This window comes from Tachysurus fulvidraco, chromosome 11, assembly GCF_022655615.1.
Source record: "Tachysurus fulvidraco isolate hzauxx_2018 chromosome 11, HZAU_PFXX_2.0, whole genome shotgun sequence".
In the NCBI taxonomy this organism is placed as follows: Eukaryota; Metazoa; Chordata; class Actinopteri; order Siluriformes; family Bagridae; genus Tachysurus; species Tachysurus fulvidraco.
Genome location: NC_062528.1, coordinates 15,378,427 through 15,396,614, shown reverse-complemented (window position 1 = coordinate 15,396,614; position 18,188 = coordinate 15,378,427). Strand labels below are relative to the sequence as shown.

The 18,188-nt window shown below is 36.9% G+C and overlaps 2 protein-coding genes across 4 annotated transcripts; one reads left to right on the top strand and one right to left on the bottom strand.

Annotated features, from left to right (window-relative positions):
• The first annotated feature begins 190 nt into the window (after window positions 1-190).
• On the top strand, window positions 191-3,345 carry tspan13a (tetraspanin 13a). Its single transcript, XM_027148008.2, has 6 exons — window positions 191-388; window positions 900-1,067; window positions 1,264-1,344; window positions 1,434-1,547; window positions 1,794-1,904; window positions 2,122-3,345. Exons 1-6 carry the CDS (start codon window positions 326-328, stop codon window positions 2,194-2,196), a joined length of 612 nt encoding a protein of 203 aa, XP_027003809.1. The 5' UTR covers window positions 191-325; the 3' UTR covers window positions 2,197-3,345.
• Window positions 3,346-4,589: 1,244 nt separating this feature from the next.
• Window positions 4,590-16,785, bottom strand: bag6 (BCL2 associated athanogene 6). 3 transcript variants are annotated; one of them, XM_047820919.1, is made up of 26 exons: window positions 16,578-16,785; window positions 16,432-16,482; window positions 16,010-16,120; window positions 14,939-15,056; window positions 14,365-14,594; window positions 14,093-14,164; window positions 13,894-14,010; window positions 13,574-13,752; window positions 12,883-13,012; window positions 12,307-12,510; window positions 11,552-11,771; window positions 11,368-11,427; window positions 10,671-11,239; window positions 10,489-10,573; window positions 10,018-10,394; window positions 9,340-9,616; window positions 8,654-8,823; window positions 8,482-8,535; window positions 8,259-8,361; window positions 7,488-7,612; window positions 7,261-7,395; window positions 6,913-6,960; window positions 6,621-6,785; window positions 6,420-6,527; window positions 6,159-6,305; window positions 4,590-5,395 (listed from the first exon to the last, which is right to left on the bottom strand). In XM_047820919.1, the coding sequence occupies exons 3-26, from the start codon at window positions 16,091-16,093 to the stop codon at window positions 5,300-5,302; spliced, it is 3,873 nt and encodes a 1,290-aa protein (XP_047676875.1). In that variant the 5' UTR covers window positions 16,094-16,120; window positions 16,432-16,482; window positions 16,578-16,785; the 3' UTR covers window positions 4,590-5,299. The 3 variants fall into 3 exon arrangements, with proteins under 3 accessions (XP_047676875.1, XP_027003796.2, XP_047676876.1); XM_027147995.2 differs by lacking the exon at window positions 16,432-16,482; XM_047820920.1 differs by lacking the exon at window positions 16,432-16,482 and having other exon boundaries at window positions 11,651-11,771.
• Between the last annotated feature and the right edge of the window lie 1,403 nt (window positions 16,786-18,188).

Here is an 18,188-nt window from a genome sequence, read left to right as displayed (position 1 = left end):
TGATATGGATTTACCAGTTTGCATGATGAGATCTGGCAACCCTGGTAGAAATGGTTTAATTTCAGTAATTATCTAAATCCAATGCATCTAATACTAATTAACAACGTAGCCTAACGTCATTTCGATTGAAAATGATTGACAGATAGCCCCGCCCACAGGTACTACACCTATTGAACTACGTGTATTTGGTTACAGTTGAGGAAGTGACCAATCAGCACGCTTCACATGCGCAGGTGTAGCTTACCTTTCACTCCTCTCCGCTCTCCTTGTACTTTAAGGGAAAACATCAGGAGCTCAACGAGAATAACAGGAATAAACACTTGAAATGGCGTGTGGCGGATTTGTTTGTTCGAAATATACTCTTTGTGCGTTGAACATTCTTTATATGGTAAGTATTAAATGCACAAACAGCAGACTTTTGTGGAAAGATGTGTTGGATTTAATAGCAGGTGCCTGAAATAGACTTTATATGTGTTTGTGAATGATCTAATTATTATTATTATTATTATTATTATTATTATTATTATTATTATTATTATTATTATTATTATTATTATTTAATGTACTGATTGTAAAGAGTAAAAGAAGCAATAATATTGTTTTAACAGTGTAAATAAATTCCTGATTAAATCAGTTCATTTATGCCATACTTCAGTGCGTCGCCTTTCTTTACATTTTTATTGTATTTTTGTTAATATATTTAAAAAAAAAATTTTATTTTATTATTTTTCTGCATTATAATGTTGTTGAATCTCACCATAAGCATTTCAGTGTATATGTCGTGACCTTGATCTGATATTATGATATTATTATTATCTAATAATAATAATAATAATAATAATAATAATAATAATAATAATAATAATAATAAGTGCTTGTGTCTCTGTAACCCTATGCAGTTGGTGAGTTTGCTGTTAATAGCAGGGGCAGCCTGGGGAAAATGGGTGGATCTGGTCTCCAGCTTTCGTGTGATTGCTGCCATCATTGCAGTGGGTGTCTTTCTCTTCTTTGTAGCAATGATGGGTCTGTGTGGAGCTTTAAAGCATCATCAAGTCCTCTTGTTCTTTGTATCCTTCAAAATCTGCTAATTTTAAAAGTTCTTATTCAACTTCATCTTTGTCTTCATCTCCTTTCACACACCCTTATAAAAATTTGGTTTTGAGTGTAATAGAGTTTTCATGTTAATGGCATTTCTGCTAAATTAATATCTACCAGTTTATTTGTTCGGCTTTAACGCGTGTTAGTATTCTTAACTTTAGACAGTACATGTTCGTTCTGTTCCTGGTGTTTATTGTGCAGTTTTCAGTGTCATGTGCAAGCCTGGCTATCAATAAGGAACAACAGGTAAACAGATAGCTGCATTACTACTTCAGTATGTTTCCCCATATATTTTGTTGTTTTCTTGGTTCCTTATACAATCTCTTCTTCTGCAGAAATTACTCCTGGAGATCGCCTGGAATAAGTCTGAGGCCTTGCAAAAAGACCTGGAGATATCACTGGACTGTTGTGATTTTTCCACTGTTGACTACAACATATCATGTGAAGCTGTAAGTGTAGCTTGGTTTTAAGTTTAAAAAATCACTATAAGGAAACTGCAGTTTGCCAGTGTTTACAAAGTTTTATTTATTAACAAAGGCTAAATTTTATTCATTTACACTTATGGAATTTGTTGTGAAACAAGATCGTTCCTGTTATCGCTTACATCACAGCAGCCATTCACTCACTATCCTCACCAGAGATGTGCTACAGTATACTGTTTTTTCTCACTAATGAATTATTTTTATTTGCTACAGACATGTCACAGTGCTAAGAACTGCGAGGCTTGTTCGGTAAAAATTCAGACGTATGCCGATGATGTACTGCACTTTGTGGGAGGAACTAGTTTGTTCTTCAGTTTCACTGAGGTGAGTCACAGCATTTCTCACTTATTCTGTGTGAGAAATGCTGGGTTTAACTTTACATGCTTAATACTGAACAGAAATAAGAGAATAGGTTGGATTTTAGAACGTGCTGGAAAGTCTTCAAAGTCATATTTTGCCTCTTTGTTTTTGTTTACGATACATTTCTAATTATTAAATTGCATGCTTTACTTCTATCGTATATTTATTTTTGTCTTTTCAGATTGTGGGTGTTTGGCTAACGTACAGATTCAGGAATCTAAAAGACCCTCGTTTAAATCCTCGTGCGTTCCTTTAGCGTTCTTGTTTTCAGTTTATACACCATAGTTTAAATAAGTACAGAGAAAAATTTAACTGAAAAATATTTTCAGTCATATCAAAGCATATCAGTGAATTTGGTTTAGATCATTTGGCTATAAACATTTACAAACCTAATTACACATTTGGAAATATGTGTTAGTACAAATGAAAAAAATAATGTTGTAAACATAGACACACTGTACAAAGCTGATGATCCATTAGATATAAAAAGGAGGTGTTAAACTGGACTAACTTGATAAACCAGTGACACATCATCCTAATAGTAAGCAATAATAAAGGTGTAGTAATAAAAGACTAAGACTTCTCTTTGTAAAGACTAAAACTCAGCATTTTATTTCTTTGTAAACTAAAACCAAATGGATTAACACATTCTTATGCAGAGGTTTTGCTTCTCTTTCTGTTGCAATAATTGAAAGAAGAAACTGCTCATTACCTTCACTGAGCGTTTACTGGGCTGAGTTAACACAGGTATTTGACCTCAGCCCAAAGGCGCACCATCGGTGGCCACGTGGTTGCACTCTGAACAGGACGTGAGCAGGAACTGCTACGTCATTTATTTGGATATGGCTGAGATAACCAGATAAAGACAGATGATTGCTGAACCTGCATGCAGTGCTCTGTATGAAGTAATGTTCTTTGTAGGCAGAACTGAAGAAATGACTAATAGGCTGTGAGGAAAAAACTCACAATTAATTAGGAGTTGACGCATGTACGCTGTCACCACTGCTGTCTAGGGTGTTATAATGTGTATAATAGTCATTTTGGGGAGACTTTGTTGTTTACCTGTGCAGTATTGGCCATTCTGAACATAGAAACCCCAAAATGTTAAACACAATGGAATTGAATAATAAATTTGTTATGTCCCATTTCTGAATTATAATAATTTTTATAAATGACTCTGACTACGTGGTGGCTCAGTGGTCAAGGTGCTGGGTTCCTGACCAGAAGGTCAGGGTTCGAGCCTCCAAGTTGCCACTGTTGGGCCCTTGAGCATGGCCCTTAGCTATAACTGCTTTAGGGGAACTGTTTTCATGTCGGACACCAACTTCTAAAGTTGGGATATGTAAAGAATGAAATTCACTGTGCTGTAATATATCTGTGACAAAATAAAGGCTTCTCATTATTATTTGTAGTCTAACTAATATTTTATTATTATATATTGTTTCAGCTGTATATCAATGACTGAATGATTTTTATTCATACCTTTTCTTACTATTTCTGCCTCCAAGTATTATTCAGCATTCCAGCAGACATGCTTGAACCATTATAGTAAACTATATACTGTGCTTAATTTTACATTTATTATACACTGTATGGCCAGAAATATGTGGACACCTAATTATAACACTCATTCTCCAAAATAGAGAATAAACACAATTGTTCAGATGTCCTCGTATGCTGTAGCATTACTATAACTTCAGTAGAACTAAAAAAAAACCAGACCTGGTGCAGTATGACAATGCCCCTGTGCACAAATCCACAAGGTTTAGTCCTGACCTAAACCCTACTGAACACTTTTGGAATAAAGCAGAATACCGACTGCATCAAAAGGTTTTCTCTACCACCTGAACATGCTCCTGTGGCTAAATGATCACAAAGCCTCACAGCCATGCTCCAAACTCTAGTGAAATGTCTTCCCAGTGAAGGGATACTAACTCTGGAAAGTCTGTTCAGCAAGCACATATGAGTGTGAAGGCCAGGTGGCACATACTTTTGGCCATATAGTGTGTGGATGCAGTGTAAAAAGGACATTTTATTAAACTTCACCCAGCTTTAAATTGGCAAATGAAGAGCAACTTTGTGTTTACTTCGCAAAGCTGTTTAATTTTCGCCATTTTATAGAATGTCATAATTAGATCTTACTTTTCATCTGCATTATACAGCAGGCAAGCTGAAAATTTAAAGGAAAAAAAAAGGGGGTTCAGCATTACAGCTTGTATATTTGAACTGATACTGACTTCATATCAGTGAGAATGTACATCTTATTGCAAACATAGGTTGTTGCATTGAGATCTGGTCTAAAAGATATAAAACTGGCTTTCAGGGAGATACGATTCTGTTAAAGATTTGATACAGTTAACAAATACTATGACTTAAAGACATGCTAGAAAATTGTACATTTTATATTAAAAAGACTCAAACACAATAATTACAGATTTAAAATTTTTTACAGATTTAAATGTTTGTTGATTTGGTATAAACATGTAAAGCATGTGCTATGGATGGGACAGGTTTGAATCAGCCCTTTTACACACTACAGAGATCAGTGTCCAAAACAAAGAATATTAGGAATAAAGAATTAACTCAGAATCTCTTCCAGTCTGACTTTCATCCTTCAAACTTATTGAGGCCATTAAATACAAAATAAAATAAGTTAAACACTGTGGTTTTAATACATCTCATTAATTATTGGACATACTTCAAACAGAAATTAAAAATTTGGTCTTTACTATGACTTTAATAGTTTTTCCCTTTGTGCTCAACTCCAAAGTTCCCGTGTACATGAATCTACCTCTGCAACAATATCACTTCTTCTAATACTTCATGAAATTCAACAAGGTAGCAAGGTATGCTTAAATACCAATAAGTTATACTCGGTATTAAATGATAGTTTTATAAACAGACACTGATCACGATCTTGGCACAAGAAGAAGGTGAGGACTCGTTCCGTTAATGTGCGGTAAATGCAGAAATATTTTTAATTAGTTTCGCGTCATGGCAGGATCTCTGAAATTCACCTGTCATGACATTGCCTTGCCTCAGGAGTCACAGCTGGCATATACACTGTGGCTTTTGTTACATGTTTTACATTATCTTTTAGAATTTTCCTTGTTTTCTGTCCAAGTTCATGGATGAGAGTGCGTGAGATTCACAAAGAGAAGCAAAACACCCACAGACCCCCTCTTATATAATCCATGATGCAGTCTTTTCTAAATAATTTAATACTAGATTCAGCATAAAATCTTCTGAGAATTTCAAAATTGTAGATCTTGTTTAAACCCAGATGATTAAAAAGAAACCAAAAAGAGCATACACATGCAGCAGAGGAGGAAGGGTCATGGTACAGATATATATGCTGGTTATGAGTCTGGTGAGAACATCGTATGCGTGTTGGGAAATCTTCTAGAGCTGAAATTAGGGTCCTCTCTTACTCGTTGTTTGATGTCATTTTTCACCTAAGAATGTAAAGAATAAAAGATTAAACAGATGTAGGAAGATATTCTATTTCAAAAGGATAAAAACTAACTGGACTGTGACATGCATGAAGCATGGAAATAATTTTGGAGTTATTATGAATCAACATCATTCACGAATGCAATTATAATAAAAGACAAACCCATTTAATGAAGCATGTGGGGAAAAAGTTATTCTGAATTTATTTCTACTTTACTAAAACAAAACAAAAAGATATAAGAACACTTTGCAAACAAAGGCTGTTCAGTACAATATGGGGGTTTCTCATAAAAAAAATATATATATATATATATATATATATATATATATATATATATATATATATATATATATATAGTTTGTTTGTTTGTTTCAGTACAATATGGGGGTTTCAAATAAAAAACAAACAAACAAACAAACAAAAAAAACATATATGTTTTTTTTTGTTTGTTTGTTTTTTATGAGAAACCCCCATATTGTACTGAACAGCCTTTGTTTGCAAAGTGTTCTTATATCTTTTTGTTTTGTTTTGTTTTAGTGAGAACAGATCCAAATCTGTGTGTGTGTGTGTGTGTGTGTGTATATATATATATATATATATATATATATATATATATATACACACACACACACACACACACACACACACACACACACACACACACACACACACACACACACACACACACAGATTTGGATCTGTTCTCATTCTGCAACAAAACTCTAAAGACACTGCTAATCTACCATGACTGCTATGTATTGTACCTGTTGTATGTATGCCTCCTGAAGTTCTGCACTTTCAAGGTCTTCCTGTAAGGCACTGGGTGGTGTGACAGGTGTGACACCAACTGATCTTGCTGCTTGGCTCACTGCCTCAGAGAGTGTGAGTCTGGGGCCATCGGCCTGTGCTGTCTGTTGTATAACACACAAACATACACTACTTTTAATGACTCTAAAACATTACCAAACCATCAGTAAGCTTTTTTTTGTATGATTATGAAATTAGTGTTGGGGGGGCGTCCTTACCTTCCTGCGCTTTGCAGGCATCCCTTGCAGATATGCATCAGATAGAGGAGGTTGGCCCTTTATCTTCCTCTGGCTGATTATATCCTGACTGATGATAGGCACCCACTCCTGCAATAGAATGATGAGGCATTACCAGTTATTTACCACACAAACAGTATAGAGATGTTGCAGTACGCAAAAAGAGCAGAATAGAGAGCTTACTGGCGGTAAAGCAGCTGCCCAGGCCTCAGCTTCTTCTCCAGGCTCCTCTCCACCTGCTGCTTCCCCTGTCTCTCCAGCTGAACCTCCAACAGCCCCTTCCTCCTGTGAGCTAACCATGGCCTCCTCTGCTGTGGTAGCCGGAGTGGGAGAGAGAGTTTCATCCATCTGAAGATAGAACACAGGTTACAGCTTAGTTTTCAATGATTATAGCGCTCACATTTTTCATAATGTGAAACAATGCTGTGCATAGACACATTTAAAGTAATTTTGCCACTGGTAAAAATGTGCATACCTCCATTGGATGATTTCCTGACTCATCTGCCTCTCTTGCTCCTTCACCCTAATGGGAAATTTGAAATGTTATTGATGAACAAAAAAAATCAAACTGCTTAATCAATGGTTTTATTATTACATTTTATATTTACATTGTCATATGGTAATATACTGTACTATAAATTCTGTGTTAATGTTGTAAAATAGCAATGCCTTTTTATATTTGACCTCCTGTAATTTGACTTTTATTTGGCATAAGCATAAATAGTATTCCATTTACACAAAGTTCCTGATGCTTCAGGATATTAGGATTATGAACATATACAAATACAATTGTTTGTGTGTATCGGTGTAAGAAGACACTCACATGAGTGTGGACAACATAATGCAGGATTTGGTCCTCTGTGACTGGGACATGTTCCAAAATGACCTGCAGCCTCATAGTCATCATACCGGTCAACCAGCTGACTATACTAGGGTTCACCTCTGCTGACATGGTCCTCTGGAGAAATATGGAGTGAGATATTTAGTACATAACCATTTGCAAACACAGAGAAGTGTATGTGGAGAAGGCACTATAGTTTGAGTACTAACAATGCGGTTGCTGATGACTGCAGTGAGGGCACTCTGCTCTCCTCTCAGGCAGTACAGATTGAGGGCTAAACACTCAAACAGTGCACGGTTACACAGCTGCAGCAAGCGTGGTCCAAAGGTTTGGTCTATAAAGATGGTAAACATAACCAACTCATCAGCATATATACTTTGGATTATACATCCCATCAGAGGATCTACATTAAAATATTCATGTTTCTTATATAGAACATTAAGGTTAAGACTTTATACTGGTTTTTATATTATATATATGAGTTCAAATCCAGGACTGTCAGAGACTCTTTGTCAGGCCCTCAAGCAAGTCCTTAAACCATATAGGATAAAAGCATTTGCTAAATGAATAACTGTATATATGCACACAGACTAAACTAAATAAGCCTAAGCTGGGCAATGTCATTGTGGATATACTGTAGGCTTTTGTGATGAGCAAGAAGGAGAATTTCTGATCTTCCTGCATAGCTGGAATTAAGCATTTTAAAATGTTGCTATGCAATGTTAGATACTGCAATGTTTACAGATCTCTTGACATTTTAGCTTTTATGAGAAACATATCTTTAGTTTTTCTGAAGATCCTCTTTGTGACATGCAGATTTTCAGTGTAGTGCTGGGATAACTCTTTTGGAAGGAAAGTGAATCCTTATAGTGTGCCAATTTATATTAGCTGTAGTTTTTTTAAACATCTGCTGCTTTGTGACTGTGTTTCGATTCCAGACACAAAATAGAAATAATGTAGATAAGTGATTCTGAACATGCCTGTGCTTTGCAGAATGTGCGTGGCAATGTCAATAAGTTGCTGTCTTAGAAATGCTCGGTTTGTCTGGGTGATGTCCACGCCGTCCTGTACCGTAACTGATGACTGAGATATAAAGAAAGAGACAGATATAAGAACAAAAGACATGCACAGCAACAACAAATATTATTGTAATCTTACACATACAGTGTACAGTAACATTCAAAACTGACTTGAATCACTTACGAAACTCTCTGTGATATATTCATCTAGTTCGCCAATTAGATTATCGGCAGCTGCCTTTGGTTTAGAAAAGGAAAATGAAAATAAAAAAACAAGATGAAAAAACAAACTTACAGAAATTTACTTTGATATATTGGAAATGAAAGGTACACAAGAAATACACAGTACGACATACTGCTATGTTGGCTTCAGTGGGCTCTCTGCCCTGCAGATAGTGTTCTGTGAAGAACTGGGCTAACTGGGGCTGGATACGGCTTAGTGGCTGAGACTGACCATGGAGCAGCAGCACCATGTCCACCATAGAGAAGTTCTGGCACACAAGGGTCAACAGGTCGCCAAAGAAACCTACATATACACACAGGCATACAGTTTACAGCTTCTATAAAAGATATACTCAAGTGTTGTAGTGTAGTGGTGTGCGCTGATTCCTCGTGGATAACAGAAACTCTCAGGGAATTTGTAACCAGAATAAATTGGTTTAAACAACATAAGATGAGCATGGTAATAAAATGTAGTTCTTTAACATGTGTCATTATTTAAAAAAAGTTAAGCAAAAGATGCAACATGCCTTTGGTTGTATTATCCAAAATGGGAAACTTAACAAAGTCTAAAAGTTTAAAAAAAAAAAAAAAAAAAAAGAATTCCTGGTACACACCTTGAGATATAAAATGTTTGGCTATCATTATATCAATCACAGAATAAAATCTGATATTAAATAAGCTTTCCAGATATGCAAGGTTATTGGTAAACACCTTGTTATCAATATTATTAAAACTGTTATAACAGCATATGCATCAACAAATGCAAAAAATGTGCACTTGAAACAGTGTGAGAAGCAAACTGTAGGTTACCGACTCTCACCCATGGCTTCTCCTGTGCTGGGGGTGAAAATGTTGCTGGTCTGGGAGAGTCTCTGAATAAACTGAGCAATACTCTCAGTGTTGTTGTGTGAGGCACCTAAGGAACCCATCATAGTGGAAAGGACCCCCTGCACTATCCCAGTGAATAGCTCTGTGTTCATGACTTCTTCAGATGCGGCACCTCCTGCAGGCTCTGCTTGTGGTTCAGCAGTTGGAGGAGTAGGAGTGGGACCTGATGGTTGAGCTGTAGGGGGCTGAACATGACTCTGTTGTGAGGCCTGACAAAGAGGAAGCATAAAGGCACAGTTTAAATAACATTCAATATTTGGTCACATTACAGAATGGGATGTGCAATAGAAGCTCAATTGCCAGAATACTATGCTTGTTACTAAAAGAGTTTAAGTTCCAGTACTTGAAAGAAATACATTATTACATTTACATTTCTGGCATTTAGCAGATATATATTTAATTTTTTTACTTAAGTTAACTGTATTTTTATTCATAGTTTAAAATTTATCACTTAATTTAATAAGCAATCCTGTTTGAATGGGGATTTCTGCTGAAGGCCAGGAAATAAAATTCTACATGCTTTTGGTGATGTGGTTGGTTAAGAAAAATTGTCAGAGAACATCTATAAACACCTATTTATATGAACATGTTTACTAAACTGCTTTCTGACCTGTATAAAGTCAGTGACTCCTTGAATAAAGGCAGGGATTCCTTGCATTGCCACAGTAACAGAAGGATTTGCTCCTGTAGCCTGGCCAGCAGCAGCCACCCCTCCTAGGACAGAGCCTAGAAGCTGGTCCAAGTTGCCCATGAGGGGAGGCCCCTGAGCAGGTGTGGGGAAAGGTCCAGGCTGGGGAGCGCTGCTTGCAGTGGTGCTTGTGGAGTGTGTGGGTCCCGAGGCACTGGTGATAGGTACTGATGTTGGGGTGAAAGTTGAGGATGAGGATGATGATGAGGAGGAGGAGGAGGAGGAGGAAGATGAGGTGGAAAATGTGAATGTGTGTGAGGAGGAGGAGGAGGAAGAAGAGGGAGTAGTGGACTCAGTGGCTGTAGGATAAAAAGAAGTATTATTTCACATTGCAAATGGTGCAAGGGGTATTTGGTTTATTTTAAAAGAGAACTGTACATGTTGTAAACATACTCATCTGGCCTGACACCCCTGTCAAGAGCTGTCCCATCATTCCACTAATCATTTGATTAATAGCAGCTGGATTTATGGGTGTAGCCTGTAGAAAAGAAAGAATTTAACCAAATGTAACCAGAATTTGATGGCCAGCTTTGTTTGTTACTTATCTATGATTCATTGAATGTTAATGTGCTAACCTGGCCTTGAGGCTGGCCCATCATTGGAGGAACAGTATTTCGCAGATTGAAGGTTGCTCCTCTGGTGGTAAAGGAAGGATTTGCCATGCGGTTAGGGAAGGACGGCAAGGTGAATACAAACCTAGCTTGATGTGGGTGAGGGGGAAATGGAGGGGGAACAGGGCCTGCACCCATAGGTATAGGACCTGTACCGGCTGGAGCGGGACCAGGACCAGTACCGGCTGGGGCGGGACCAGGACCAGTACCGGCTGGGGTGGGACCAGGACCGGAAGAGGCGGGACCATCACCGGCAGAGGCGGGACCGGCACCGGCAGAGGCGGGACCGGCACCGGCAGAGGCGGGACCGGCACCGGCAGGAGCGGGTCCTGTACCAGCAGGGGCGGGTCCGGCAGGGGTGGTACCTGCACCTGCAGGGGTAGGGCCTGCCCCAGGAGGGCTTTGGGTATGTTGTCCATGTTGACCACCAGCAGCAGCAGCATTTGCCATGGCCATAGCTTGTTGAGTAACTTGATTTACAATGGCTTGCATAAATTCTGGAGGTAAACCAGGTATATGTATAGGAGTGGTACCTAAAATAAAAATACACAGAAACAAAGGTCATAAGTAAGACAAACATTATAAGCTGTATTGTTTGAAAATCAAACCTCATTTTGACTACAGGCTAATTAAAACTACATGAAAAGTGTTCATCACATACCAGGCTGTCCAGTACCAGCACCATTCTGCTGTCCAGGGGCCTGGGCATTGCTTCCATTTTCTGAAACACAAAATGAGACATAGTTCAAAATTGCACATATGGTTGTTTGTGTTTGATTAATGCATGTCCAGGCATGCACAATTGTGCATGTACACCTACATGCCCACTCACACAAAGGACCCACCATCAATGTTAATCTGCATCATCACCACTGGTTCCATGGTTTGATGGCTTATGCGTATGACTCTGGGCCCTGGCTGTCCTGTCTGTTGATTGGCCATACCTGGCTGTGGGTTGGGCGTTTGTCCCTGCCCTGGGTGTTCTGATTGTTCAGCAGGTTGAGGCTGACTCTCAGCTGACGGTCTGCCATTAGCGGACATAGACACTGTGGTCCCCAAATTAAGCTATAAGAATGAATGATATGGCAAATTATACTTGAATCCAGAGAATGATAACTGACGCCGTATTATAAAACACACAATGCATATCAAAGGTTTGTTCAGGAAAAACAAAAGGAACATTTTACATTCATACTAATAATAGAGAAAAAGAATTGGCACGGGCAGGACCAGTATATATATATATATATATATATATATATATATATATATATATATATATATATATATATATATATATATATATATATATATATGTGTGTATATACAAAGATTTACAAAAAACAAGCAATTGGATGTAAACAAGAATAAAGACATGAATTGTACACTAATGCAATATACAATTAGAAATATTACAACTGAAAGAACAAAAATTAAGTAGTTAATTTTAGATGTTAGACATAGCTGTAACTCTCATAAAAAAAACATGTTTAAAACAGCAGCACTTTCTGTTTAACCTAATAATTCGGTTATTTCTCTCAGATTAGATTTTAGCTTTGTTTCTTGTTTATATAAAATATGTGCAAACATTAAATCTTACCTGTATGGGCATGTGATGCACACCACCTGGTTGCAGAACAGAGGTAGCGTAGTGAGACATTGGCCTTATCACATGCAGGTGACGTGGAGGTGCACTCGACAGATTACAGCGCAGATCACTCAGGGCAACCAGAGCATTTCCTAAGAGCCGAAGCGCTTCTCCTACCAGGTTTAGAACATGCTGGTCTTCCTCTCTCTCCTGTGTCTGCATTGTGTCAAACCATTTCTCTCAATTAATTGATGAATAATTAAGACAAAAATAATATTAAATAATAAAATTATATATATATATATATATATATATATATATATATATATATATATATATATATATATATATATATATATAAAATAATATTCAAGAAGTGAAAATAATTCCGTTAGCACTGATGCAATAATACTATTACTACTACTAATATGATAACTCCATATACTATGGCTATTCATAACTAAACGCCGGGTGTGAAGAGCTTTGATATGAATCACTGATCTAATCGTATAGAAGATTATATGGATATTTGCAATAAAAATATTTGCTGAATAATGCAATCTAAGCTGGATAGTTATGACAACATACATTATTGTTGTAATCAGCAGTGGTGGCTGCCTCCAGGATAGAGTGAGCTCTCTGGATGAATGGCTGGAGTCTCTCTTCTACTCTTCTTAGCTCTCCTAACATCTCGACCAGTTCTGCAGGGCTGGGATGGCTGATGGGAACATGTTCAATTCAATCAACTTTACTATGAGTTTGTATTATTTCAGCTACCCTTACAGGAGCTAGACCTAAAAGTCCATTAGTTTGGTCTTAGTCCAAGATTAGAAGATAACTAGATCTGAAATACTAACAGGCAATTATCAACTCAACCAATAACTGTGATCTCAATAACAATGAGCAATAAGATAATAAAACATCTAGAGAATTAATTTTTAATACACAGTGATGTCAGGGGTTTCATTATAGCTCTTTATAACTTTTTAATGTTCTGTTAAGTACAAACTCAGATTTATTTTTACATCTTTTACATTTTAACATCTCATTTTAGGTCAAATAATGGACCTAAACACAGGAGAGTGAAATGAGGATTCGTATGACTTCATACTAATGTGTATGAGAACATGGATAATAAACAATACACATTCAGTACATGTTTACTTAAAATCAATAACCTATTAAGAACTATATTACCAGATATAACAGGACTATTTCTAGAGAACTGTGCATGCAGGTTTTCAGTTTTAACGAATTCAGTTGCAATGTTAATCCTTACTTTGGGCCTGGAGGATGAGGAGGTGTATTGTCAGTCTGAGCAGAAGTAGAGGATGATGAAGGTGAGCTGGATGGAGGAGGGGATGTGTCCATGGGCTGGACAGAAGGAGATGGTGTAGAGGTGGAGGAAGAAGGGGGTGGAGCAGAATCCTGAGCTGAAGAACCATCCATGGGCTCTCCCTATAATCACAGATAGTGAGAGTGACTCAAAAAGTTAGCTATACTCAATGTTACAAACCTATGGGACTTGTTAAAAACAAACTCTTTATAACTTCTGTGTAATACAAACAGGCAAATATTCAATTCAGAGATCCTCTGTACCTCTAGTCTCTGAATCAGGGCAATGGTGTCTCGCAACAAATTTTCAGCCAGGAGAAGCCGCAGCCTGGGTTCACTTTGCAGGGTCTGATCCACATCAACATTCACCGAGCCATTGTTCTAGTAGTGAAAGATATACTTATCATCATGTGTAAAACTTTAAACTGAGACATGTGCTTTTAAATGTCTAAATGACTCATACCCCATTGCTGCTGCTGACTCGTGTATTTCGTACACCCTCCCCGAGGCCTGCCATTAGCTGCTGGATAGACATCTACGAAATACATAAGCAAATGACAATGCAATTTCAAGTGTAATTACAGTTCAGCCGCTAAAATGTCTATAGTTAAGTTGGCTATATTTTTTCTTAGGGTACTTACAGGCAGACTTTCCAGTGTGTATAATGTATGTGTACTATATACAAAGACACTGCCATCTTTATGTCTGACTAATAAAGAAAGCCTGTGTCCATACCTGAATCTGCTGAGGGTCCATGACATTCACAGGGAGATTAACGGTACCAAGCATGACATAGCTATTAGCATTGCGATCATGTGTAGCTCCTTGAGGTACGGCCTGAGGAGTTGTGGTGTTTCCAGCCTGTGAGCCTCCTGAAGTCCCAGGTACTCCTCCTGAGCCTGATCCTGACTGAGTCGTCTGAGGTGGTGCTCGCTCCACCAGGTGAATGACTTTACCATTTACATCTGCAAACACAGGAACGGAAACGTGGTGTGTTCAAATCAAATGTCATGAACAAAACCAATGCAGATTTGTCTTGAGTAATCAACAGCTATCTGCTAGCTTCAGTGCATCCCATTTACATACATCTTAAAAACAACATTATTGTTTTGAATATTATCAAAAAAGCTCATTAGAAGAAAGCCCTAATGCTAGAAAGCAAATAAACAACTAGCTATGTGTTCATTAGATGTCTGCCTAATTTGGTTCATTCCTGCTGTCAACCACTGGGATACCCCTTAGGGATAAAACGGTAAAAAACAACCAGCTCTAGATGGGCCTGTTAAAGCAAATGTCTGAATGCACTCACTGTATTCTGCCAGAGTTTTCTCATCCTGAAGAACTCGTCCCTGGTAGATCAGCCTCTGTTTGTCTACAGGAATTCCCACCGAGGGAGATATATGCTCTTTAAACTCCTTCACAGTAATCTGGGGTTAAATAAAAGAAAAGGTGTCACTTAAGATGTAACATCTAAAAGATCAGGAAATTAAAATGAAAGATTAAATTCTGATCTATTGGCTAATTCATTTTAATGTCAAACATCTTCAGTGCTCAGCAAAAACAACAGTAGCCTTGTCATTCTAATAATTTCTAAAGTAAACTTAACCAAGGTGAATGAAAGACATCCAAGTGAAACCCTTTTAATTACTTGAAAATTCAGTTTATCAAAATAAATCTTGAAATTCCAGTATTTCTGCACACACGATATTGATTAAACATACAGTATTCACACTGGTCTGCATTCTCTTTTGTTTATTGTCTTTGAGTGATGTCTTGAATTTTTTTTTTGCACTGTCTTTTGTCCTGCACTGTCTTTCTGTCTTGTTGTCTTTTGTCCTGCACTGTCTTTCTGTCTTGTTGTCTTTTGTGCTGCACTGTTTGCACCAGGTCACACAGATACACTTTATGTATCTAGGACTAACTTACTAAGTGCTTAGCTCTGTCTTTGTTTTATTTAGCACCATGATCCTGGAGAAACATTGTCTCATTTCACTGTGTACTGCAACAGCTATATATGGTTGAAATGACAACAAAAGCTTCTTGACTTGACTTGATATTTATTATAGGCATAATGTTTTTTTATGGTCAATGTTTTCCCAGACAGGACACAAGTCCAATATGACATGATTTATTTATCTACACGTGTTCAAGTTCCTGAAATTTGGATGAAACCCAGTCAAAAAGCTATTATGTATGATAACAACTATAAATAAAGTGTGAGAAATGAAATAAAAAAAATAAATAAAATGGAGAAATTTTAGTGAACAATCGATTTAATGAACAATCTATTTTCTGTATTTAATGTCTGTCATAATGTTACTTGTCTAATATTTAGTAGCACCAATATTTTTACCTGATACAAAAATAGCAGTTAACTCACCTGAGCTCTCACAGTATAGCTTCTGCTCTGAGAGTCCAGAGTTTTCACAGTGACATCTATCATATTATTTTCTTGCTCCTCCATGGTGCTGCCAGTCACAAGAGTAGGAAACTAGATACAGAATATATTAAATCATTAGTAACTACAGACACACACAAGCTGCTTTGCTGAAGTTAAGTTTCTGAAGTGAAACGTGAATTATCTGAGAACAAATACAGCTTCAGGATGTTGAATAATGAGTTCTGGCAGAACATTAGCCATAATTCTAGAGGTTTCTCCAACTTTCCGCCCCCTAATTCCACTCCTTAGCTGTTCCTTAGCATACATGCTAAGTTAGCTAACACGACTAACTGCATAGTGCATAGCTAGCTAGAACAACGTGAGCTACAAAGCTACATAGCAGAATTAAATGATCTAGTTACCTTTAAGCACGGTTCCGAGTTCTACAGGTTACTATTTACAAACAAACAACTCTGAAATTACCGTAAAATGTTATTAGCATTAAAACACAACAAGCAAAACAACTCGTTAGCTAAGTGTTAGCTAAGCTAATTTAACTAGCTTCTACCTTGATAGTCTGTTATATCTCTCTGGTCCGTGTTTGCGGTGTTGACTCTGCCTTTATCAATCTATCTAATTAACGCTGTATATTTTAATGTCATTTGTTACCATGACAGTGTAACTAACGTTAGATTACGGTTAGGTAATTAACTTGTGTAGCTAGGTAACATATACTAGCCTGAATCGAAAAGACTAAATATAGGCCACGCCCACTTCCGGTTACGTCGATTTAACTCGTTACGTTCCCAAACCTACGCTATTATTCTAGATATTAGAGGAATGGAATCGCTGATACAAAAACTCGTATCCGGGCAATATAATATATTTGAGATCTATGGAAGCTTGTTTCCTTTATTTCTCAGAATTCTGACTTTAAATCTTAAAATTCTGACTTTATTTCTCAGAATTCTTGTATATATATATTTTTTTCTTTGCCATATATTTCATACTTCTGACGTAATTTCTCCCAGTTATTCATGTTGATCTTGCTGTATGGTGTGAAATTTTGTTTTATTGCCAAATAAAATAAAAAAGTCCCAATTGTGATTTATTACTTTTTAAAACAAGCTTCCACATAGATCTGAGACAGAACCCTGATGAAAATTACTTGCCCTGTCCAGCTACCAGTTAACATCATACTGTTCTCACTGGTCAAGTTGATAGACCATTATTGTCAGCTGCTAAGCTATTTTCCAGTTTCTAAACTAAATTGATCACTAAATGTTTGATATTTTTTTAGGTTATTGTGTGTGTGTGTGTGTGTGTGTGTGTGTGTGTGTGTGTGTGTGTGTGTGTGTGTGTGTGTGTTATTTGTTGCTATGTTATTTTTTTTACAAAGTCCTTTGTACAAGCTATTTTTTAATAGTCTGTGTTATAGCAGTTGTCGTGTTAAGAAATAAAACTTGACAAAGCATGTTTTTACAGGAAACTCATCAGCCCTGGGGATGTGTGACAAATAGAAGGCCCATCTCCACCCCAAAGTTGATTAGTTTCCCATAACAGTATGTCTAGAGGTGTTAAATTAGTGTTTCATTTTTAGCTCCTCCAAGCTATTCTCTTTCCCCTAAAATTAATACAGCCATAAAAACAACCAGCCTGCCATTTTACTTAATTGGTGTTAAATAGACATCTTCTTAAACAAATCTTCACCATTTCACCAATCATGTGATTTCTGTTTACAAATGTTTATTATTAGTACTGTATTATATAACATGTCTGTCATGCAAGTGCCTTTGAATGAATTTTGTGACAAAAGCACGCGATCAGAATCAGCACTATGTAAAACATATCAGTAAGTTAGTTTAAGCTATTACCTGGGCATGTGCTGGTGAAAATTCTTTTGTATTTTTTAATTTTTCATCACAGAGTTTTACAACATTAAAACTGTCTCTTTTAATCTTATATCAAACCTTATATTTCTAATGATTTAATAAACATTCCATATTTTATCATTATTTTTTTCTAGTGTATTGCAATGGTAAATGATTATAAGCTAGTTATTAAGGATTGAAAATACAAAACCAGGCAGCAAGAGAACTGCTGTGAGATATGCTATTGAAAGCATGCACATGTACATCATTTTGCTCTGTCACCCAATACATAAATCATTTATGAAACC

Coding starts and splice junctions, on each gene's coding strand:
- bag6 (XM_047820919.1), bottom strand. CDS start 16,093: ATGGAGGAGCAAGAAAATAATATGATAGATGTCACTGTGAAAACTCTG. Junction 8,824..9,339: donor CAGCACAGGAGAAGCCATGG/GTGAGAGTCGGT, acceptor GTGTATATGTAG/GTTTCTTTGGCGACCTGTTG. Junction 7,396..7,487: donor CAGTCATCAGCAACCGCATT/GTTAGTACTCAA, acceptor ATATTTCTCCAG/AGGACCATGTCAGCAGAGGT.
- tspan13a (XM_027148008.2), top strand. CDS start 326: ATGGCGTGTGGCGGATTTGTTTGTTCGAAATATACTCTTTGTGCGTTG. Junction 389..899: donor CGTTGAACATTCTTTATATG/GTAAGTATTAAA, acceptor AACCCTATGCAG/TTGGTGAGTTTGCTGTTAAT. Junction 1,905..2,121: donor TGTTCTTCAGTTTCACTGAG/GTGAGTCACAGC, acceptor TTGTCTTTTCAG/ATTGTGGGTGTTTGGCTAAC.